The 25,610-nt window shown below is 39.2% G+C and overlaps 1 protein-coding gene across 2 annotated transcripts in view; it reads left to right on the forward strand.

Annotated features, from left to right (window-relative positions):
• The window catches only part of NEK10 (NIMA related kinase 10), a 267,865-nt gene that overhangs the window by 134,188 nt on the left and 108,067 nt on the right, over positions 1-25,610 (forward strand). Inside the window, exon 24 of one of the 2 annotated variants that reach the window (XM_057700445.1) lies at positions 12,309-12,543. The exons of the other annotated variant lie outside the window; for it this stretch is intronic. Within the exon in view, the coding sequence (XP_057556428.1) occupies positions 12,309-12,339 (31 nt within the window). The 3' untranslated portion in view covers positions 12,340-12,543. Of the gene's footprint in view, positions 1-12,308; positions 12,544-25,610 lie in introns of those variants that run through there. 2 annotated transcript variants of the gene reach the window in all.

Raw genomic sequence — 25,610 nt, forward strand, 5'->3', positions numbered from 1 at the left:
TGTACCATAATGTTTATTGCAGCACTCTTTACAATAGCCAGGACATGGAAGCAACCTAAATGCCCATCAACAAATGAATGGATACAGAAGATGTGGCATATATATATACAATGGAATATTACTCAGCTATAAAAAGGGATGAGATGGAGCTATATGTAATGAGGTGGATAGAACTACAATCTGTCATACATAGTGAAGTAAGTCAGAAAGAGAAGGACAAATATTGTATGCTAACTCACATATACGGAATCTAAAAATGGTACTGATGAACTCAGTGACAAGAACAAGGAAGCAGATACAGAGAATGGACTAGAGAACTCGAGGTATGGGAGGGGGCGGGGGGTGAAGGGGAAACTGAGAAGAAGCGAGAGAGTAGCACAGACATATATATACTACCCACTGTAAAAGAGTCAGTGGGAAGTTGTTGTATAACAAAGGGAGTCCAACTCGAGGATGGAAGATGCCTTAGAGAACTGGGGTAGGGAGGGTGGGTGGGACTCGAGGGGGGGGCGTCAAGGAAGGGAGGGAATACGGGGATATGTGTATAAAAACAGTTGATTGAACCTGGTGTACCCCCCAAAAAAAATTAATTAATTAATTAATTAGAAAAATAAATTGTGGAATGGTTATAAATTATTGAGGCAAGTATTCTTCTGTGACTGATAAATTGGCCCTGAGAGAGACTGCTAAAGAGGCATTTGCAAGAATAAGAGCGTAATTGGGAAAAGAATATAATATTGGCGGGTAGCTTAGTAGGGTCATTATTAAAAGCACAGGCTCTGGAATAATACTGGGTTTAAGTCCTGAGTCTGCTGTTGAGGGTTAAAAATTATTGGACTTCTCTGTGCCTCAGTTTTCTCATTTGCAATCTGGAGATATTAATGGCACCCACCTTCTAGGATTATTGTGAGATTGAAAGTGGAGATGCATGTTGAGTGCTTGTAACAGTGCCTGGCTGGCATATGGTAAGCACTCACTAGACAATAGAGATTGTTTGCTGTTAGTCCAAAATATGAAAGGATAGTGCTCATTTGAATATACAGATTGTATTGTGCCTAATAATTATATTCATTTCTTAATAGTCACAGTAGAGAAGAATTACTTATGCTGTATTTACATATAGCTCCTTTTCTGTCTCCATCTCTATGTTTGCTCCCTGGGAGGCTGCCTTGGTTACTATTAGGGACTAGGATTTTTCTAGCTGCTAGGCCCAAGCAGCTGAGGAGTATGAAAGAGAAGAAATGTGCTAAACATGCAAAGGCAGGGAAGGAGAGGAACAGAGCTTTCCATAATTGTGCCTTGAGAAGTGGGATGCGAGTATACTTTCACTTGTAATTGCTTCTGTTTATGGCTTCTCTGGTGAGATAAGATTTATCTGAATAATAGCACCCTTCCCTGTACTCAATAACTGCCCCTCCCTCACAGAATTGTTTTATTACATTATCTGCTTAGGTGACCATAGGAGGCAATTTTGAGTGAACTCAGGATTTAATTGCACAAATTGCACTCTAAATACATCTATTAAAATTTCTTTTTATTGAAGTAGAGTTGCTTTACAATGTTGTTAGTTTCAGGTGTGCAGCAAAGTGATTTAGTTATATATGCACATATTCTTTTTCAGATTCTTCTCCTATATAGGTTATTACAAAATATTGAGTATAGTTCCCTGTGCTATGGAGCAGGTTCCTGTTGTTTATCTATTTTAGTGTATATCTGTTACTACCAAATTCCTAATTTATCACCCCCACCCCCCGCTTTCCCCTTTGGTAACTGTAAGTTTCCTTTCTATGTCTGTGAGTCTGTTTCTTTTTTGTAAATAAGTTCATTTGTATCATTTTTTAAGATTACACGTATAATTGATATCATATGATATTTGTCTTTCTCTGTCTGACTTACTTCACTTAGTATGATAATCTCTAGGTCCATCCATGTTGTGCAAATGGCATTATTTCATTCTTTTTATGGCTGAGTGATATTCCATATATATATAATCTTCTTTATCCATTCATCTGTCAATGGGCATTTTGGTTGCTTCCATGTCTTGGCTATATGCTGCAATGAACATTGAGGTGCCATGTATCTTTTTGAATTATGGTTTTCTCTGCATATATGCCCAGGAGTAGGGTTGCAGAATCATATAGTAGCTCTATGTTTAGTTTTTAAAGGGACCTCCATACTGTTCTCTATAGTAGCTGCACAAATTTACATTCCCACCAACAGTGTAGTTCCCTTTTCTCCACATCCTCTCTGGCACTTACTATTATTATTTATTTTTTAGGAACTTTTATTGAGATACAATTGACATACAATAAACTGCATATATTTAAGTTGTACAATTTGATATTTTTTCTTATTAGTAATGTATATATGGCAATCCCAATCTCCCAATTCATCCCACCCCAATCCAGCACTTATTATTTATAGACTTTTTGTTGATGGCCACTCTGACTTGTGTGAAGTGATATATTATGGTAATTTTGGTTTGTGTTTCTCTAATAATTAGCAATATTGAACATCTTTTCATGTGTCTTTTGGCTACCTGTATGTCTTCTTTGGAGAAATGTTATTTAGACTCTGCCCATTTTTGATCGAGTTGTGTGTTTTTTTGATACTATGTTATATGAGCTATTTATATATTTTGGATATTAAACCCTTATCAGATGTATCATTTACAAACATATTCTCCCATTCAGTAGGTTGACTTTTCAATTTGTTGATTATTTTCTTCACTTTGCTAAAGCTTTTAAGTTTAATTGGGTCCCATTTGTTTATTTTTGCTATTGTTCCCTTGCCTGAGGTGACAGATTCAGAAAGATGTTGCTAAGACTTATGTCAAAGAGGGCACTGGCTGTTTTCTTCTAGGAATTTTATGGTTTCTGGTCTTACATTTAGAGCTTTAATCCATTTTTAGTTTATTTTTGTATATAGTGTGAGGAAATGTTCTAATTTCATTCTTTCACATGTAACTGTCAAGTTTTCCCAACACCACTTATTGAAGAGCTGGTCTTTCCCCCATTGTATATTCTTGCCTCCTTTTTTGTAGATTAATTGTCCATATGTACATGGGTTTGTTTCTGGGCTCTCTATTCTGTTCCATTGATCTATGTATCTATTTTGTGCCAGTATAATAGTGTTTTGATTACTGTAGCTTTGTAGTATAGTCTGAAGCCAGCAAGTGTGATACCTCCGACTTTGTTCTTTTTTCTCAAGATTGCTTTGGCTCTTTGGGGTCTTTCATGGTTCCATACAAATTTTAGGATTATTTGTTCTAGTTCTGTGAAAAATGTCATTAGTATTTTGACAGTTACTACATTAAATCTGTAGACTGCTTTGGGTAGAATGAACATTTAAAAAAATTTTTAAATTTAAGAAATTCTTCCAATCCATGAACATGTGATATCTTTCTATTTATTTGTTCAATTCCTTAATGAGTGCCTTATAGTTTTCAGAGTATGGGTCTTTCATCTCCTTGGTTAAGTTTATTTGCAGGTATTTTATTCCTTTTGATGTAATTTTAAATGACATTATTTGCTTGCTTTCTGTTTATGATAGTTCATTATTAGTGTTTAGAAAAGCAACAGATTTCTGTATATTAATCTTGTATCTTGCAACTGTAGTAAATTTATGTGTTAGTTCTTATAGTTTTCTGGTGAAGACTTCAGGGTTTTCTACACATCACCTGAAAATAGTGAGAGTTTTACTTCTTCCCTTCCAATTCAGATTCCTTTTATTTCCTTCTCTTGTCTAATTGATATAGCTAGAATATCTAATATTATGTTGAATAAAAATGGTGAGAGTGGGCATACTTGTCTTGTTTCAGTTTTTCACCATTGTACATGATGTTAGCTGTGGGTTTGTAATAAATGGCTTTTATTATGTTATGACATGTTCTCTCTATATCAACTGTGTTGAGAATTTTTATCATGAATGGGTATTGAATTTTGTCCAATGCTTTTCTGCATTTATTGAGGTGATCATGTGATTTTTCCCCTTCATATTGTTAATGTGGTGTATCACATTGATTGATTTGTGGGTATTGAACCACCCTTGCCTCCTGGCTATAAATCCTACTGGATCATGGTGAATGATCCTTTTTATATATTGTTGAATTCGGTTTGCTAATATTTTGTTGAGGATTATTGCATCTTTATTAATCAGAGATATTGGGTTGTAATTTTCCTTTTTTGTAATGTCTGTCTGGTTTTGGTATCAGGATAATGGTAGCCTCATAGAATGAATTTGGGAGTATTTCTTCCTCTTAAAATTTTTTGGATAGTTTGAGAAGGATAGGTATTAACTCTTCCTTATATGTTTTGTAGAGGTCCCCTGAGAAGCTCTTTGGTCTTGGACTTTTGTTTCTTAGGAGCTTTTTTTTTTTTTTTAATTCCAAATTTAATTTCCGGTGCTAGTGATTGGTCTTGTTCAGATTTTCTATTTCTTCCTGATTCAGTCTTGGAATGTGTATGGTTCTAGAAATTTGTCCATTTCTTCTAGGTTGTCCAGTTTATTGGCAGATGTTTGCTGAAAGCTTTACTTTCAGCTTCAGTGTTTGTAGGATTTGCTGGCAAAACAATGACTCTACACTCAGTTAAACAAGAATTTTAAAAAGTTTATTGAATTAACAAAGATTACAGTATACTAAGAAAAGAATAGTACAACTAACTAAGAAAGAGTAGTAAAGACAGAGGTTCATACATCACCAAATTGGGGAAGCACATACATCCAGATCCAAGAAGCACTGGGAAGTTCCTTAAAGAGCAGTCTGGAGTCCCAGTTGGGAAAGTCACAGGTAGTGTGTCCAGCCCACAGGTGAGACTTCAGTTTGCCACTTGAAGGAGCCCAGCTTTTAGCACCAGGCCACAGGCTGATAACAATCAGCTTGTGTACAAGTTTGCAGCTCTGGTTATTGTCATAAATAGTACGGTCTTAACTCGTAAGTCTTGGAATGTTCTTGATCCATGGGGGCTGGCTAGGCCCTCAAGGTACATGAAGTCCCGTGACTTACTCCTGATCTTACCTAGTGGTTTACGATGTGTGCTGGTGCCACCCCTGCTGGCCTGGGTGTAGCTCAGCAGTTTGGCATGCAGCCAGCTTTAGCATCATTGCCTGGTCAGAGAGAGACCTAGTGCTGCCTATGAAGCCTGAACGAGACTACTTTACTGGCTTTCCCAACAGCATATAGCTCTTTGTACTATTCTCATAATTTTTTTGTACCTGTATGATATCAGTTGTTATTTTCCCTCTGCTCTTTCATTTCTTAGTTTGTTTATTTGGGTCCTTGCACTTTTGTTCTTAATGAGCATGGCTAAAGGCTTACCAATTTTGTTTTTGTTAAAAAAAAAACAAAACTAGTCCTTGGTTTCATTGACTTATTCTATTTTTTGAGGTGAGGAGGCTCAATTTTATTTATTTCCATTCTGGTCTTTTTTATTGCCTTCCTTCTGCTGACTTTGGGCTTAGTTTGTTCTTCTTTTCCTAAGGTCGGGATGTTTATTTGAGAGATTTTTCTTCTTTCCTGATGTAGGCCTGTATCATTACAAACTTCCCTCTGAGAACTTCTTTTGCTTTTTCCCATAGATTTTGGAAACTTGTGGTTTTATTTTCATTTGTTTCAAGGTATTTTCTGATTTTGTCTGAATTCTTCATTGTCCCATTGGTTTTTTTGGTAGCATATTGTTTAGTACTCATATATTTATTTTCCCCTTTTTTCCCTGTAATTGATTTCTAGTTTCATACCATTGTGGTTGGAAAAGACGCTTGATATAATTTGTATACTCTTAAATTTCTTGAGACGTGACCTATCCTGGAGACAATTTTATGTGCACTTGAAAAGAATGTGTATTTTGGCTTTTTTGGATGCAGTGTCCTGTAAATATCTATTAAGTCCAACCAGTATAATGGGTTATTTAAGGCAGTGTTCCCTTATTCATTTTCTGTTTGCAAAATCTGTCCATTGATGTAAGTGGGGTGTTAAAGTCCCCTAATATTATTGTATTACTGTTATTTTCTACCTTTATATCCATTAATACTTGCTTTACTTATTTAGGTGCTCCCATACCAGGTGTATATATGTTAATTAATGTTCTGTTCTCTTCTCATGTTGATCCTTTATCATTATATAATGTGCTTCTTTGTATTTTATTATAGACTTTTTCTTAAAGTCAATATTGTCTAACATGAATATTGCTACCCTAGTTTTGTTTTTGGTTTCCATTTCCATGGAATATCTTTTTCCATCCCACTTTCAGTCTGTGTGTCTTTAGCTCTGAAGTGAGCCTCTTGTAGGCAGCATATAGATGGGTCTTTTTTTTTTTAAATCCAATCAGCCACTCTATGTATTGGGATTGGGGCATTTAGTACAAGTGATTGTTGATAGGTCTGCATTGGGTGTGCCAAAAGATTCATTCGGTTTTTTCCATAAGATGGCTCTAGTAGCACTTAGTTGTCTTTAACTTCATTCAGAACAATTTTGTTAGATCGTATGTGACAGCGTGCATTAAAAAAAAAGACTATCAAAATTGGTGAATATTTGTGTAGCCATTTTAGCATTGAAAATGGAAAAAAAGCAACATTTTCTGCATATTATGCTTTATTATTTCAAGAAAGGTAAAAATGCAACTGAAATGCAAAAAAAAATTTGTTCAGAGTAGAGAAGGTGCTGTGACTGATCAAATATGTCAAAAGTGGTTTGCGAAGTTTCATGGTAGAGATTTCTTGCTGGACAATGCTCCATGCTTGGGTAGACCAGTTGAAGTTGATAGTAATCAAATCAAAACAATAATTGAGAACAATCAATGTTCTACCATGTGGGAGATAGCCGACATAATCAAAATATACAAATCAAGCATTGAAAATCATTTGCACCAGCTTGGTTATGTGAATCACTTTGATGTTTGGGTTCTGCATAAGTTAAGTGAAAAAAACCTTCTTGACCATATTTCCTCATATGATTCTCTACTGAAACATAATGAAAACATTCCATTTTTAAAACAAAATGTGACAGGCAATGAGAAGTGGATACTGTACAACAGTGTGGAATGGAAGAGATAGTGGGGCAAGTGAAATGAACCACCACCCACCACATCAAAGGCCGGTCTTCATCCAAAGAAGGTGATGTTGTATATGTGGTAGGATTCCCCTGTTATTGGCTCCTTCCAGAAAACCAAATGATTAATTCCAAGAAGTACTGCTCCCAATTAGATCAACTGAAAGCAGCACTCAATGAAAAGCATCCAGAATTAGTCAACAGAAAACACATAATCTTCCATCATGATAACACAAGACTGCATGTTTCTTTGATGACCAGACAGAAGATGTTACATCTTGGCTGGGATGTTCTGATTCATCCACTGTATTCACCAGACATTGCACCTTTGGATTTCCATTTATTTCAGTCTTTACAAAATTCTCTTAATGGAAAAAATTACAATTCCCTGGAAGACTATAAAAGGAACCTAGAAGAGTTCTTTGCTCAAAAGATAAAAAATTTTGGGAAGATGGAATTATGAAGTTGCCTGAAAAATGGCAGAAGGTAGTGGAACAAAAGCATGAATATGTTGTTCAATAAAATTATTGGTGAAAATGAAAAACATGCCTTTTGTTTTTACCTAAAAAACCAAAGGCACATTTTGACCCACCCAATACTTATTGCCATTTTGTTATATGTTTTCAGATTTTTTGTTTGCTTGTTTTGGTTTTTTGTTTTGTTTTATTTTTTTGTAGTTCTTCTCTGTTCATTTTATCTTCTTTTAGTCTCTTACCTTATGCTTTGATGACCTTCATTAGTGCTAAGTTTGTATTCCTCTCTAGTGTTACAGGTTTTAATTTGCAGTTCATATATGTTGACCTGTATCTAGTTGTTTTAAACTGATAGTCATTTAAATTCAAATAGATTCTCTACAAAGTCTACATTTTTTACTCCCTCTCCCAAGATTTGTGTTTTTGATGTCATATTTTAAATCATCATGTCTATCCCTAAATATTTATTGTAGTTATAGTTGATTTTACAAATTTGGTGTTTTAACCTTTTAACTTTACTTAATGGTTGAAAAAGGTTGATCCACAGCCTTTACCAGGAGCATTTCCCCCTTCCTACAATTTCTTCCTTCATGTATTAGCCTTTTCTTTTTCACTTAAAGAGGACCCTTTAACACTACCTGCAAGGTTACTCTAGTAATGATGAACTCTTTTAGTTTTTGTTTGTCTGAGAAGCTATTTCTTCTTCTGTTGTGAATGACAGCCTTGCTAGGTAGAGTATCCTAGGTGATGGGTTTTTTTGTGTGTTTTTGTTTTCTTTTGCTTTCAGCACCTTGAATATTTGATACCACTCCTTCTGTCCTACAATGTTTCTGCAGAAAAATCAGCTGAAAGCCTTATGAGAGTTCCCTGTAACTGACTATTTGTTTTTCTCTTGCTGCATTTAGAATCCTCCCCTTAACTTTTGCCATTGTAATTATGATAGGTTTTGGTGGGGAGTCTCTTTGGATTTATATCATTTGGGACTCTGTGCTTCTTGTAGCTGGATATCTGTTTCCTTCAGATCAGGAAGTTTTCAGCCATAATTTCATCAAATACATTTTGTACACTTTCTCTTTCTCTTCTCCTTCTGGGACCCTTATTATGTGAACGTTAGTATGCATGATGTTGTCCTAGAGGTCTCTTAAACCATTCTCATTTTTTAAAATTTGTTTTTCTTTTTACTGTTCTGATTGGATGATTGCCATTAGTCTATCTCGCAGATCGCTAAGACGTTCTTTTGTGTCACCTAATCTGCTGTTAATTCCCTCTACTGTATTTTTCATTTCTGTTATTGGATTCTTCAGTTCTGTTTTTTTTTTAAAATATTTTCTAGTTCTTTGTTAAAATTCTCACTGTGTTCATCTATTCTTTTTTTGCCAAGTTCAGTTAGCATTCTCATTACTATTGCTTTGAACTCTTTATCAGGTAAATTCATTATCTCTGTTTCACTAAGATTTTCTTTTCAGGGTTTTGTCTTGTTATTGCCCTTGAAACCTATTCCTCTGTCTTATTTTGTTTGACCTTCTCTGCCTCTATACAATTAGGTGAAACAGTTACCTACTCTGATCTTGAAAGTGTATCCTTGTGTGGGAGTGTCCCTGTGCAGTCTGTGGACCCAGTGGCTTTGGTGGGAGAGCTGGATCTGACATTAGCACAGGCCATGTCTTCTCCCAGTGCATGCTGGCAGCTATCACCTTGGTGGGAGGTGGGGGTGGAGTTGGAGGGGCTAGAGCCAAAGCCAGGTGTAATCTGGGGCTTCTCCTCTGCTCAAAGTCACTGCCCTGTCAAGGGTGGGGTCTTGGCCACAGGGAATGGAGCAGGAGCCCTGAGGAAGTTGGGTTTCTCCCAGGTGTGATGGCAGCCTTGGTTTGGGGTATAGAGCCAGGGCCTGAGGGCTTGAGGCTGTGTTTGTTTGCTGATTTCACTTTATCCCTGGTGTGTTTGCTTGGCTAGAGGCTGGGCTGTGACTAGAGGGGTTGGTATCACACTACTGAGCTGAATTTGCTCCCTCCTGAGTGTGCACAGGGACACATGGGCTGGCAATGGCTGCCTATGCCCTGGTCAGAGGTAGGGCTGGGGTCCAAGCTCGCTCTGTTCTCTCAAGAGTGTGCACACTCTTGTAGTGAGTGGCCACCTCTGCCTTAGTGGAGAGCAGCGCTGGAGCAAGAGGGACTAGAACGGGAGCCTAGTGAGGGCTGGGCAGGGGGTGATGCAGCAGTCATGGCTAGCTGGCCAGAGCCCCTGGCAGTTTTCAGTGTGCTGCCTCCACACTGTGACTGGGAGCAAGCAAGTCTGTGTGCTTGTTAAGAGCTGCATCCCAGTTTCTTACAGCCCTTCGGTAAGCCCCACTGGGTTTCAAAGTAGCCAAGGGGCTTGTCTTCCCAGTGTTGGATCCCAGGACTGGGGTGCCCAATGTGGGGCTTGAATCCCTCACTTCCAGGGAGGATCCCTGAGCCTGTGAATTCCTACTAGGGGTGCAGGTCCCGACCAGATCACTTCTCCTTTCCTACCAGATTCTGTGTAGATCTTTCTTTATAGCCTTGGTTGCAGAAGAGCTGTTCTGCTCATCCCCAGGTTGATTTCAGTGAGAGGTGTAGTTTGGATGTGTTCATGAGGGGAGGTGAACCCAGCATCCTCCTCATCTGCCGCCTGATCATCACACCTCTCGTTATCCATTTGTGTAACTGCCCAGACTCCTCACTGTATTTACATTTAAGTGGTTTCCATTATAGGCCTCTTAGTAGCATCCATAAAGCATTAGGATTAGAGAAACCTGAAAAAAGACATTTTAATTTGTTTCCTTTCCTGAAGCCAAGAACTAATAAGTGCTTATTTGTTTTATTTTTCACCATCTTCATGACAGGTTAAGTGGAAAACATCTTTTGGAAGGTGATTTTTAAATTCTTTTCATTTTGTGGCTATGAAACTTTCTGTACCCAGAAAGACAGAAAGACAAAAACACAAAAGTGTTGCCAAATGAAGTCCTTGTCTTATGACTTGAATTTTTTTTTGGATTTTAGTCGCCTTGCAAAGCAGCTGATCACTACTTACCATTTACTAATTCTTCATATAGTGAAATATTCTTTAAGTCTTTTTGTCTAAATTTTTTTCCTGTTTTTTCATGGTTCTAATGCTTTAAATCAGACTTATAGATATTCTAAAGAAGAATCTTCTCATTTCAAACCTTCTATGTCTTTGGAAAGTTGCATGAATTAATCTGATAAGGAGGAATTCCAGTTCTATTTTTAAAGTGCAATTTCAGTGTAGCATTTTTGACTCAAATATATATTTTTACTTTAGAACTGATGAAGCAAATTAAAAGTCTAAATGCCCCCCCAAAGATTTTACATTCTTCCTTCTCTTCCCTTTTTGCTTCCCCATGACTACCCTCACTACAGTTCCTAGAGTTCCATACATAGTTGGGCTTCTGGCAATTTGTAAAGAATTTGATTGAAAGTAAATTGGTTGTGGTGACAATGTAATCATAATAAAGAAATTACTATAAATGATTATTTTTCATCACTTTTTAAAATTTTATTGGTAATTTTCAGGAATTTTTACATTGTTTTGGACATATAAACATTTTAACTTATTTTTGATTTTTCTTTTGTTCCCCTGTGTATTTGATATTTTGTTTAATTCATTTTCAGTTATTGTAGCTGTTGTACAGTTGAAATGGGGGTGGGGTGGGTTGGTTAGGTTGTTTAGGTAAATAATGGTAAGTAGTAGTAGAGTAATGTGTTTGTTGACCTAGAAGCACATATACAATATATTGTTAATTGAAACGTTAGATTACCAATTATGTGTGTATATATATATAATATATCTCCTATTTAAAATAGAAATATCTGAAAATATTGTCAAATCTGGCAGCCTTCATGGACTAAAAACTACTTAGAATTTAAAGCATGATAAATAGATATAAACAAACAGAAACACAAAACCTCCATATCTTGGAAAATTTAAAAACTTTTTGATTAAAATTTTTCTATTGTTTCTTTATTCCAAAAGCAGTGTATTCTGTTGACCTGAAATAAATAGACTGTCAGATATTTCTCCATCCAAGATAAGTTTATTCTGGATCAGCAGAGAATTGCAGTTTTGAGGTCTAAAACCATGGTGAGCCACATACAAGTCCTAGCATGCCAAGGGAAGGAGAACACTTTTGTAGAGGGGAAGTCAGGAGGGCTGTAATAAACAGACTCCATGGCCTTTCATGGACTGAATCCTTGCTGGGAAAAAAGAGGTGTCTTTCTTCTTGTTGGGCTCAGCTATCTTTGTAGGGCTTGAGAGCCCCCACTTTGGTCTCAACTATATTTAATTTGAAGTTTCTGTATATTAATTTTTATATTTTTCCCTATTGTTTAAGATCTTTCTCTGAAAGTATCACTGATCAAGAGTCAGGTTTTCTAGTTTCAGCAGGTTTTTTTGTCTCTCCAAGTCAGGAAGGACCTTTCCTTGTGTGGTTTCTCATGTCAGAAGGAAAGTATACAGGTTGGAAACCTATTGAGGTCACAGCCAAGTAACAAGGAAGGGTATGAGAGAGAACTCTCCAGCACATTTTATCTAAAGCTCCTGTGTTATCAAGACCAAGGACATTGGACAGGTTCCTCTGTTTGTGATTAACATCTCTGTTCAAAATGATTGTTCCCTTTTCTCATCAAACATCTGTTCTCCTCAAGATTGAGGTGTATCAGAGAAAGGGGGGATTGGTGCTGACCAGGGCCCCGTGGGGCTCCTGGGTGTGGAGGCTTGTTTGTTTGTTTGTGTTTGTCCTCCATTTCTTTTAGGCAAGACTTCAGCCTCCATGACCTTCCCTGAGTTCCAATGGGTGGATTCACCCCAGTTGCTAATCAGGGGAGGAGCAGCCATGAAACCACCTGAGGCAAGATTAAAGGGACCGGAGAAACTCATCAGATTAGGAGACCAACCTGAGACCCTGCACACACCCTAATCCTGTTGGCAACCCCACCCTTTTGAAACTTTGCAGAAGCAAGAGTGCAAGACTGTTACTGCCATGATCCTTATCACATACCTCTGACCACTACCCCGATAACCTCTCCCTGTTTCCCAGTGAGGGGGGTACAGTTCTTGGGGAGCTAGCCTACTGTGTTCCCCCTTTGCCTGACAAAGAAATAAAGCCACTCTTTCTTTTTCCTCCATAACTCTGTCTCCATATTTTGATTTGGCATTAGTGCACAGGGAGCTGAGATTTTGGCAACACCTTCGGAGGTATGTGTTTTGTCCTAGGCTAAGTACAAGCCCATGTAAGAGTACAATTCATCTTGTTGGGCTTAAGTAGCCATAGGTAAAGATGTTAACTCAACAACATCAAAAGAAGTTGTAATAGCATCCCCAGCAGAGTATTTGCCATTGTCACCTTTTAAATAAGAACTACCAGTGAATCATGAAAAGTCAGCTTTACCCAAGGAATATTCTGTAGGTCATTTCAAGGAGTCAGAAGGTGGTCCATCAGTGTTAAAAAGTTGTAAGGGACTTCATCAGTGATAGAGGGAAGAAGAGTAGCCAGGTTAAGGTTATTACAATGTAAAAGAATTATGTGAGGTGCAGGTAACAAAAGGACTTCATAGGAAGTGAGGTGGCTAGATGAGAAGTATTGGGCATAATGAGAATTCAGAAGGGCTTCTGCTGCATGAGGTGCAAAAATGGTTAAAGGGGATCCTATAATTTTCTCAGTGGCCTTCGCCAAAAGGGCAGTAGCTGTAACAGATCTAAAGCAAAGCAGGCATCCCTGTGCCATGGGGTCTAGTTGCTGACTGTAATACCCTATGCATTGATGGTGGGCCCCGTGTTTTTGGTTGAGTACTGCAAGGGCATTACCTTCCTTTTCATATACAAAAGGAAAGTGGGAATCTGATAATTAGAATGCCCAAGAGCAGGTGGGTTCATCAAACTCTCTTTTAAGGCCTTGAAGACTATGTCATCTGGTTCTTCCCATGAAATTGGGTTGGGGTTGTTATTGTTGAGAGGCTTGGCTATAAGAGAGAAATTTGGAATCCATTTTTCACAATCACCAACTAGCCTATGAAAACCTTGAAGTTGATAGCTTTGGGTTTTGGGAAACTTAGGACAGCATGAAGTCCATCTGGATCTGGGTGTAGCCCCTGTTCTGATTTAAGATGCCCTAAATATGGAACCTGGGTTTGGGCAAACTGCAGTGTTTTTTTGGTGACCTTTTATCCCTTTAAGGCTAAAAGCGTTAGCAAGTGAATGCTGTCTTCCTGTGAGGAAGCTTGAGAAGGAAAGCAAAGAAGCAAATCATCTACATATTGCAACAAAATAGAACCTCTAGGGAATTTTATATCATTCAGATCAGCCTTCAGGATTTGTGAGAAATAAGAAGGACTCAGCAAAATCCTGAGATTTTACTGTTCAGGTGAATTAATTTTCTTCCCAAGTGAAGGCAAAAGGGTATTGGCCAGCTTCATCATCTAGAATACTAAAGAATATACTGCATAAATCAGTTTCAGTAAAGAACTAACTTCCAGTGGGAATGGATATTAGTAATGGATGAAGATTAGGAACAACAGGATGTCCAGAGAGGACAATGTTGTTTATTGCTCAGAGGTGGTACCAACCAGGGTTCTTGGCCTCCTTAATCCATAGATATTGATAAAAGGCCAGATGAGAAATTCAGACAAGCTTAATTGAGACTCATGCTGCAGCAGGAGGGAGCAAAAAACAAGTAACGGGTTCCCTTGCTCGCTCCCTGAGGGTAGGGGCGGTGAGCTGGTGCCTTAAATGGCATGGGTGTAGGGGAAGATCCATGGGTTGGACTGGGGGGGCAGCTTAGGTGGTCTTCCTACCTCCTTGGTGGTGCTGTGTGCAGGGATCATGTGCAGGATCTGCTTTGGTTCTGACATCTCAGAAGTGGCAGTTGGGATTTTTTTGGTCTTTTTGTGTCTTGTTGTTCATAAGTTGCACCAATTGCACATGTACACAGTTATTTTTAGTCCCTTGTAGTTTCTTTGTATTTTGTTGCTTGAGGAGGCAAGGGGACCTTTGTCCAGGTGCAGGCACTGCAGCAAAGGGTCCCAGGTCCCAGGTCCCAGCCTGTCTCAGAGGTCCTGGACAAACCTCCACCCTCAGCCCTTAAGTTTTCTTACCAGTAAAATGGGAGTGTTATAGGGACTGGTACAAGGGCTAATGAGGCTTTGAGCCTTGTCATCTTCTGTTATGGGCTTTATGCCTTGAAGGGCTTCTTGAATTATAGGATATTGATTAATTATTGGAAGAAGTTGGGATCTGTTTAAATGTTGATGGGAGATGCATTGTGAATTTTGTCAACATTAGTTTGAGATTTTGCCTATAAGGAAAGTGGTAGCTGATTCAGTAGGGACAAGTGATCACTATTTCCAGAGTCTGCTCTAGAAGCATCAGAGATGGAGCAAACAAAAAATGTAGAGGGGGTGTTTAATTCACCTGGAGAGTTACTTTGATGACTACTCTCCATTTATAGAACTATTTCCCCCTTTTAGGAGAAAGAAATTCCAGCATGTTATTTCTCTAAGAGTTCTAGGCCTAATTAATGAGTAGGGGCTGAGGAACTAAGGAGAAAGAGTGTGTATCTTTCAAAGAGCCTAAACAAAAGGGGATAGGTTCAGAGACAGCAACCTCTTGAGGTTCATTATGAGTTAGGAAAGTCAGGGCCAGGCCCAAGGACAGCCTCCTCATGCATGGGCCTTAGGCAGAAGGCAAAGCCACCTCCTTATTTTGCACTCAATGAGGCCTTGACGCATGGAGGAATGACATCTAAAACAGAAACTTTGTAGTATCTGAGCGAGAAACTCTGACCATGAAAACTGTGGAGCATGTGCAATAAAAATGCACAGGTTGCTGATGGCCCTGTACAGACTTCCACATGTGGTGCTCAACTAGTAAGGGACAGTTTAAGGGAAAACAGCTCTTGTATGGTGACTTAATGCCTGTACACGAGGAGGCTGTCCTTGGGCCCAGCCTTGTCTTTCCTGCTTCAATTAGAGATCCCACTGTTTGAAGTGTTTTAGTACTCCAAGGAGGGGCTGTTTTATGGCAGTGGGGTTGAGCACCAAGCATGTGGCTCCAGTGTCAGTTAGCTCTGGAAGAGCTTCATCCCCAATCTGGAGAAATATTTCTCCAAGCCTATTAAGGAGGAGGATTGCGATGAGCCCTTGTAGTTCCTTAGAGCCCCATCAGTGAGAATTGGGAGGTCAACGGAAAGGTTGGTTAGAGGGCTGAAGGCACCTGAAACCCTTAGATTTGTAACAATCTCTTTTCCAATGTCCTGGCTCTTTGAGATAGTAGCAAAAACTAGAAGGGTTTTGGTTTCGTTTAGGAGCCTTCAGTTGCTAGGGTGGAAGAATAAGAATTTTGGCAATCTTTCTTGGAGGTGACTCATCTAGAGTACAAGAGAGCTGGTTTGTCAGATTAACTAAATCTGGAATGGACATGGTTTCCCATTCCATCCTGGTCCTTTTTACTAAAAGGGAAAATTCCCTGTTTAGCCCATTAATAAACATACATTTAAAAGCTACTAGGGTAGGACTTCCCTGGTGGCGCAGTGATTAAGAATCCACCTGCCAACTCAGGGAACACGGGTTCAGTCCCTGGGCCGGGAAGATTCCACATGCCACAGAGCAACTAAGCCCGAGTGCCACAACTACTGAGCCTGCCCTCTAGAGCCCATGACCCACAACTACTGAGCTCACGCGCTGCAATTACTGAAGCTTGCGAGCCTAGAGCCTGTGCTACGCAACAAGAGAAGCCACCGCAATGAGAAGCCCATGCACCACAACAAAGAGTAGCCCCTGCTCGCCACAATTATAAGCCCATATGCAGCAATGAAGACCCAATGCAGTTAATAAATTAAAAAAAAAAAAAGCTGCTAGAGTCGAATCAGCATCTAAAAGGAACACCAGAATTTTATTTAAAAACAGTCTGAAGTTGATTGTAATAGTCATGAACAGGTTTATCAGATTTTTATGTTCAAGCCTATATTTTGTTCCAATCAACAGGCTTTTGAAAAGCCCTAGAAATTACTAATTGAAGTCACCTAGCAATTGCCTGAGGCTGATCATAGAATAAGTTAGGAAGCTAAACTTCCAGTTGTAATTCTAGAGACCTTTCAGGACTTTCCCAGTGAGAACTTTTCATCCAATGCTGGGCCTGGCCTTTACCAACAAGCATGTGAACTAGGTGATGTAAGTCAGAGAAACCAGGTTGATAAGTTTGTATGTCTATATTAAATTCCTCAGCAAATCTGTATAGATCTTTCATTACTTTTAGAAAAACCTTGACTATGGCTCTCAGCTTCAGTCCAGGAAATATAAGAAATTAAGGATTTAGCCTCTGAATCCTCAGAAGGCTCAATATTAAAGGGAATGTTTCTGTTAGGTTCAGAGGAAAAATGAGAGGAGAGAGTTTCAGAGAAAAGGGAAGTTTGGTGAGAAAATTAATATTGTTGCCAAAAGCTCTGCCTCTGCTCAGCAGTGCTGAATAGAGACTCAGAGACAGAGCTTTGAAGGAGTAGAAAAGAGTAGCTTTATCGCTTTGCCAGGCAACAGAGGTCACAGCAGGCTAACACCCTCAAGACTGTGCCCCCCTTCCTGGGAAATAAGAAGGGGTCTTATAGTTTCAGGGTGGAAAATAGGGCTGTAGATAAGGAGCGGGACTGATGTAGTCTTGCATTCTTCTTTCCTCTTGGAGACATAGAGATCATCAGGGCTGGCATCAGGTGGTGCCGGAAAGGGTTCTGGTGGTCTGTGAGGTTACTGTTCCATGACCTTCTTTCTGGAATGAAGAATGTTCACAAAGGAAATGAGTGTTAGGGAGGATTGTCTTGGAGAAGTAAATACCAGGTGCATAGTACAACTTTAACTAGAAGGCAATCATTTTTAGAGTGCAATTAAACAAGAAAGAGAGGGAAAAACACATCAGAAAGAATAAGGACTGAACAAGGGCTAGTTTCTGCTACAGCAGTGTGGGAGGACTGAGGGTCTTGGGGAGGCATGGGCAGCATAGAATGCAGAGAGACAGAGAAGCTGAGGAAGGGGAGCCTGAGGCCTTCTATAATCATTTGTTTGCCTTAGTTAATCTCAAAATCTTATTTTGCTCAGAGGCAATTTTAGACTCCTGATAACATTGGGAAGCCTCAAAATACCAGTTAAAATTAGAATTCCACTCGGTTCTGGAAATTTTTGAGCTACCACAGTCCAATCCAGATTTAAGGAAATTAAGTTTGGGGATTTCAAAAGTTCCCCATTATGGCCATTGATGTTGTAAATTGCCTTTGGTCAGGTCAGTGCAATTATTTAGAAATGCTCATGAGTAAGGGCCATGGTTTTTAAACATAAAATTGGCCAGAGTCCCTATGTGGGTTGGGGGGTGGGGGACACCTTCAAAATTGGATTCTATTTCTTAGAGGTTGTTCATCTAAAGTAAAGAAAATTTTGAAACAGCTTAAACAGTTTACAGCACAAGTCGCACAATTTAACCAGCTTGTTACAAGGATATATAGTACAATACAGGGAATATAGCCAATATTTTATAATAACTATAAATGGAGTATAACCTTTAAAATCCTGGAGAGCTTCAAATGCAAAGAGGGCCTGAGCTTGGGTCCAGGATAAAGATGTACTTTCAAACTCCAAGGTTGGTGAGAAAGGCAGTGAGTGACAGTGGGCTCAGTTGTGGGTACCACACCTGTTTGCTCACCAGCCCCACATCTGTCGGGGGTCTTCTCTGGTCCCCATAGGGGCCACCAAAATGTTGACCTGAAGCAAAAAGACCATTAGTTTTTTCTCCAGCAAAGATGGATTTATTTGGAATAGCAGAGAATTGCAATTTGAGTTCTGCAGACATAGTAAGCCACGTGCAGGTCTCTCCACGAAAAGGGAAGGAGAACACATTCATAGGGAGGAAAAGGACATCAGGAGACTACAGTAAACAGAGTCCAGGGCTTGTCATTGGCTGAGTCCTGGCCAGGACAGGAGTCTTTCTTCTTTCTTTTGGGCTCTGCTGTCATCAGAGGGCATGAGAGCCCCCATTCTGTTCTCCTGACTCGATTTTTATGAGGTTTCTATTTATTAATTTTTACAATTTTCATTGCCAAAAATAAAGGAAAAAATTCTATGAAGATCTCTCATAATCCTACTAATCCTGAAGTGGGGAAAAAACTCACAGAAGACAACTTGGTATCCCAATATCAAATCCTTTCCTATGCAAACCACACACACACACACACACACACACACACACACACGCACTCACACTGATGTTAACAAATGCTTTCCTGTATCTTCAGTTTTAATATCTGTATTACATTTTATTGTCTAGATAAGTCATAATTTGTTCAAACAGTCTTTTTTTAAGACATTGAAATTCCAGCTTCTCCCTAATTCACATAACACAGGGCATATTGCCTAAAAATAAACTAGAAATAAGAAAGCAAAAGAGTTTTTAACAGCAAAGTAATTATCAATATGTGGAAAATCCAATGACTGGGAATATTCATTGGTGATCAGTTTCTCATTTTCTAAAGAAATTTTCATTTTCACCAGACTTTTTTCTTGACAATTAGAATAAAAATAACTAGCTAGAAGTTCCTATGTCTCTAACTTGAATGCTTTCTATCTAGGTAGTTTTTGACCAAATGGTTGCCTACTGGCAAAGTAGCCACACCTACGACACTTCTCCAATTAACAAGGTCTCTCCTCCCATCTGTTTATATACAATTAACAAAAGATGTGTATGCTCTTGTTATATGAGTAAAATTATGTTTCCTTAGTTATGGGTATCACTTATCTAGTGATATGTATTTTCAAGTTTTGTACTGCTAACAAAAAAAAAAAAAATACACAGCCTAAAAGGAGAGAATTAAGTTTTGTTTGGTGGACAAAACTGAGGACTTCAGCCTGGAAGACTGCCTCTCAGATAGCTCTGAGGGACTGCTCCCAAGAGGTAAGGGGGGAGCCAGGATATATAGGGGCTTTTGCAGCAGTAGGTGGAATGTCAAAATATTACTGTTGAGGAGAGAAGATGGCAGCAAAGTAGAGGGACATGGAATGCATCCCTCTCCACAGATGCATTGGGAATGCACCAAAAGAAGCAATAATTCCCACAGAGAACCAACTGAACACCAGCAGATGACCTCAGACACCAGAAAGGACCACAGGGATCCCGACATAACTGGTAGGGAGGCATCTACGACAGCTCAAAGAGGGTGAAGCGGCTGAGCTGTGGCAGACAGGAGGGAGTGAGAAACACATGGAGGGTCCGCACCACAGCTCAGCGTTCCCGGACTGAGACGTCGATTCACAGCTGAACAGAGGGTCCGGGAGTGGGAGCATGGGAACTGGAGAGCTGGTTCAGGATGAGAAAAATTGTTGCCAGTAAGGTGATGGACTGAGAGGACAGGAGGGAAGAAGTCTGTGGTGAGGAGTGCCTGCCTCTGAGAGCGGCCCAGCCATGATGGCAGCTGGATGCTGCTGGCTCACAGGCGAGAGGGAGGAGCTGCAGGCATAGCCTCTCTCTCTCTCTTTTGGTGCCTGCAACAGGCAGTGGAGGGACCCCTGTGGGCCACCTAAGGCACTCAGGGATAACAAGGGCCCTCAGGCTCTCGGGCGGGGCTAGCATAAAGCCCCAGAAAGCAGGCTTGGAATGCCGCCGGCAGCAGGGAGGCTGCCAAGAGAAAAAGAAAACAAACAAACAAACCTGGAGAGAGGCCCAACTCTGAGACTTTCTGTTTACACCTGAGCCACCAGCGTCCCTCCACAACAGGCACCTCCAAGCCCCACTGAAACAACAGTGCGCCACTGCTCACTCACTCCCAGGGAAAGGAGCCGCTATTCTACCCTCTCCCTCCCCACACACCAATGCTTACAGATGAACAATAAAGGAAGCTCTGCTAGTCACAGAATAATACAAAAAACCCAAGGTGAGTAGAAGGACACTTACAGCTGAGACTCTAAGGAAACAGAAATATTAGTATCAATTCTCTTGAACTGGTCCTTTCTGGGATCAGTTCTGTTTTTTGGGTTTTTTTCCTTTATTAATTATGATCTTAGTCCTAAGGGATCTACAAGTTTTATAACATATTTTTTTAATTCTATTTTTTATTCTATTCTTATTTTTTTGCCTTTTTATATACTTCTATTTCTAGCTAAGTTTTTGCTGGTATGCACAATATATCTCTCATACCTTCCTTTCATTTCTTTTATACATTTCTATTCCTTTCTTTTTACTTGCATATTTCCAGTCACACTACGCTCTTCTGTTCCCGTGTCTTCCATCCATTTTTAGTTTATTTTATCTTAACATATTTATAAGCAACACTATCGATCTGCTCAGACTCCTTGCTCTATTCTCCAGATGACACACCACGTTGGTATTTAATATTAGGTTTTTGTCTTTATCTTAGTTCTTAGTACAATTGTCTAATTTCATTCTGAGAATCTCCATTCTGTCTGGTGGTACCCTAGCTCTTTTTTATATTTGATCCTAGCTTACGATATCTCCCTGGATTAGAGTTTGTATGTGTAAGGTGTTATTTCTTTGTTTGTTCTTGCTTTTGTTTCTGTTTTGTTCTGTTTTGGTTTTCAATTTCTGTTGGTTTTCTCTTTGAATATCTGATAACATACTGGGGTTCTTCTGTCAGGTCTCTCCAGAGCCTTATGTCCTAATGGACTCAGTAATTGTGTGTCTCATACATGTATGTGTTTCCTAGACTTAATATTTGTTTAACCCAACACTCGGACATTAGTCTGGGGCTTGGACAGTCTTCTATAAACCCCTCTATCGCCAGGATAAGCAAGCCCAGAAGTCTGGACTACCATGAGGAAACAAAGAAACACCATGCAGGCAAAGCAGCAGGAAAAAACCCCACAAGACCAAATAAATGAGGAGGAAACAGGAAAAATGCCTGAAAAAGAATTCAGAGTAATAATAGTAAAAATGATACAAAATCTCGATAACAAAATAGAGAAAGTACAAGAAACAGTTCATAAGAACTCAGAAAAACAAACAGCAATGGATAACAAAATAACTGAAATTAAAAATACTCTAGATGGTATAACCAGCAGAATGACTGAGGCAGAAGAACAAATAAGTGAGTTGGAAGATAGAATGGGGGAAATAACTGCCACAGAGCAGGAAAACAAAAAAAGAATAAAAAGAATAGAAGACAGTCTCAGAGACCTCAGTGATAACATTAAGCATACCAACATTCCCATTATAGGCATGCCAGAAGAAGAAGAAAACAAGAAAGGGTCTGAGAAAATATTTGAGGAGGTTATAGTGGAAAACTTCCCCAACATGGGAAAGGAAGTAATTAAGCAAGTCCAAGAAGCACAGAGAGTCCCATACAGAATAAACCAAAGGAGAAATACACCAAGGCACATATTAATCAAACTAATGACAATTAAACACAAAGAAAAAATATTAAAAGCAGCAAGAGAAAAGCAACAAATAACATATAAGGAAAAACCCATAAGGATAACGGCTGACCTTTCTACAGAAACTCTGCAGGCCAGGAGGGAATGGCAGGATATACTGAAAGTCTTGAAAGAGAGAAACCTACAGCCAAGAATACTCTACCCAGCAAGAATCTCATTCAGATTCAATGGAGAAATCAAAAGCTTGACAGACAAGCAAAAGTTAAGAGAATTCAGCACCAAAAAACCAGCTTCACAAGAATTGCTAAACCAACTCTTCTAGGTAGGAAACACAAGAGAAGGAAAAAAACCTACAAAAGCAAACCGCCAACAATTAAGAAAATGATAATCAGAACACACATGTCAATAATCACCTTAAATGTAAATGGATTAAATGCTCCAACCAAAAGACACAGAGTGGCTGAATGGATACAAAAACAAGACCTTTATATATGCTGCCTACAAGAAACCCACGTCAGACCAAGGGACACATATGGACTGAAAGTAAAGGGATGGAAAAAGATATTCCATGCAAATGGAAGTCAAAAGAAAGCTGGAGTAGCAATACTCATATCAGACAAATTACACTTTAAAGACCATTACAAGAGACAAGGAAGGACACTACATAATGATCAAGGGATCCACCCAAGAAGAACATATCACAATGGTAAATATCTATGCCCCCAACATAGGAGCACCTCAATACATAAGGCAAATGCTAACAGCTATAAAAGGGGACATCGACAGTTACACAATAATAGTGGGAGACTTCAACACCCCACTTACATCAATGGACAGATCCTCAAAATAGAAAATAAATAAAGACACATAAGCTTTAAATGACACATTAGACCATCTCGACTTCATTGATATTTATAGGACATTCCATCCAAAAACGACAGAATACACTTTCTTCTCAAGTGCACACGGAACATTTTCCAGGATAGATCACATCTTTTGTCACAAATCAAACCTCAGCAAATTCAAGAAAATTGAAATCATATCAAGCATCTTCTCAGACCACAACACCATGAGACTAGATATGATTTACAGGAAAAAAACTGCAAAAAATACAAACACATGGAGGCTAAACAATTCACTGTTAAACAACAAAGAAATCACTAAAGAAATCAAAGAGGAAATCAAAAAATATCTAGAAACAAACGACAATGAAAACACAACAACCCAAAACCTATGGGACGCAGCAAAATCAGTTCTAAGAGGGAAGTTTATAGCAATACAGTCCTACCTTAAGAAACAAGAAAACTATTGAATAAACAACCTAACCTTACACCTAAAACAACTAGAAAAAGAACAAAGAAAGCTCAAAGTGAGCAGAAGGAAAGAAATCATAAAGATTAGAGCAGAAATAAATGAAAAAGAAAGGAAGGAAGCAATAGCAAAAATAAAAAAAATTTTTAAAAAAACTCTTGGTGACTTATTTTGTATAGTTAATCCTTGAACAACAGGGGTTTGAACTGTGAGAGTCCACCTAAACATGAGTTTTTCCCCTAAACACGTATCCCCACACTAAATATTGTTGGTTGAACCTGAGTGTGTGGAACTGCAGGTACCAAGGATGAGCTATAAATTAAATGTGGGTTTTCAACTGCATGGAAGGTCGTACTGATCTGAGAGAGACAGCAATGAGCAGTCCTGAGGAGAGATCTTAGTTCTCTATGCAGGAATTGGACCTGCTGGGATGAAAACCAGGAATCTTAGCTGCTAGTTCACCAGGGGCTAGAGGCTAGAGGCAAAGTTCTCCTGGCTCTTACCCCCCATTGAAAGCAAGAATGTTTCAGAGGCAAAAACTGTAAAAACAGATACAAAGTTTATTATTAGAGACACAGCACAAACTATGGGAGAGGACACAGAGAAACAGTTTAAGTCAAAAGCTAGACAGAAATACACACCCAGAGAGAAAGGGTGTGGGCATCCTCTCTAATGAGGAGGAGTACAGTAAAGAGGTGATTTTGTTACCAAGTCCAAGCTCTGCTCTGCTCTGCTCACTGCTGGACAGGCCAATGAATCAGAGATGAGGTGTTGAGGCAAGGAATACAACTTTCTTTGGAAAGCTGCAGACCAAGAAGATGCCAGACTTGTGTCTTCAATAAACCATCTTATCAGGTCTGTGTGCCAGTTTGTTTTATAGAATCAGAGAGGGAGAGGCTGTCAGGAAGTAAAGTGAAAGGGCCATCAGTCTTGCAAAACACCTCTGGAAATGACCAGCCTCAGTGAGGGATATGTTAATTTCAGCCATCCACACAGGTGGGCAGGGCAGAGTGGCTGCCTGTGAGCTGAACAGGGGCACTTACACCCTGTAAGTGGGTATATGTCCACACTTATTGTGGGGTGGTGCCCCCTCCCTTTTTGACCCCCAAGGAGTCTTCCTGTGCATGTGCAGACAGGGGAGTTTTTCTTGACCTCAGGAGTGGTCATCTATCTCTTTATTTCAGCAGAGCTCAGCTTCTACCACTAGATTTGTCCTTGAAGAGTCTGGGTGAGAATAAAGGTTCAATTTACTCCACCTGACAAACACCAGCTGTCCAGCTCAGAGGCCCATCTATCTCCTACCTCAGTACCCCTAAACCTGCCTGACAAACACCAGCTGTCCAGCTCAGAGGCCCATCTATCTCCTACCTCAGTACCCCTAAACCCAGCTTTGTTCAAGGGTCAACTGTGTATATAATATAGAAGAGGAAATAGCCTGTAATTTTAGGATTCTATGTTTGATAGTAAGATTAATTGGTGGTACAATGGATGGATATACTTGATAGAAGTGATTTGTTTTCTTGCTTCAAATATTTTCATTTTCAATTTATCATATACCTTCTCTTCTAAGAATAAAACCTCTATCATCTGAATATTACAGATACTTGTTGACTAGGTAATCTTTTATTTCTCCTTAGATTTCTCTTGGTTTTGGCAATTTCTCAGATTTTCTTGTTTTTAATGACCTTGGAAGTTTTGGTTAGGCATTTTACAGAATTTCCTCAATTTGTCTGATATTTTTCTAATGATTAGCCTGGAATGTGTTTGGGGAGGAAGATCACAGGTGTAAACTGATATTCTCTATCTTATCATAGGTACATACTATCACTATGACTTAACACTGCTGATGTTAATTGTAGTCACCTGGCTGGAGATAGTGTTTATCAGGTCTCTCTCCTGTAAAGTCACTCTTTTTTTTATTTCTATAAGGTACTTTTTGAAAGAAAGTCACTACATGCACCCCAAACTTCAGGAGTTGGGGAGTTATGCTTCATCTCCTTAAGGTGGAGAATCCACATAAATTGTCATTTTTCAAGAGATCTGTCTGTTGCCTCCTGTTTATTCAGTTTTTAAAAATTTATATCAGTGTGGACTCATGGATAATTATTTTATTCTCTGGGTTATAATCTAGTAAATATTTCTATGGGCTGAATTGTGTCCCCCTCCCAAATTCATGCATTAGAGTCCTAAACCCCTATGTGATGGTATTTGGAGATTGTCGCCTTGGGAAGTTTAGATTTAGATGAGGTCATGAAAGCAGGGGCCTCATGATGAGATTAGAAAGACTCTGCTAAATCTCTCTTGCTCTCTCCCTCTCTGCCATGTGAAGACACAGCAACCATCTGTAGGTCAGGAAAAGGGCCCTCACTGGGGAACAGAATTAGATAGCAC

The sequence above is a fragment of the Hippopotamus amphibius genome, chromosome 11 (genome assembly GCF_030028045.1).
Source record: "Hippopotamus amphibius kiboko isolate mHipAmp2 chromosome 11, mHipAmp2.hap2, whole genome shotgun sequence".
NCBI lineage: Eukaryota > Metazoa > Chordata > Mammalia > Artiodactyla > Hippopotamidae > Hippopotamus > Hippopotamus amphibius.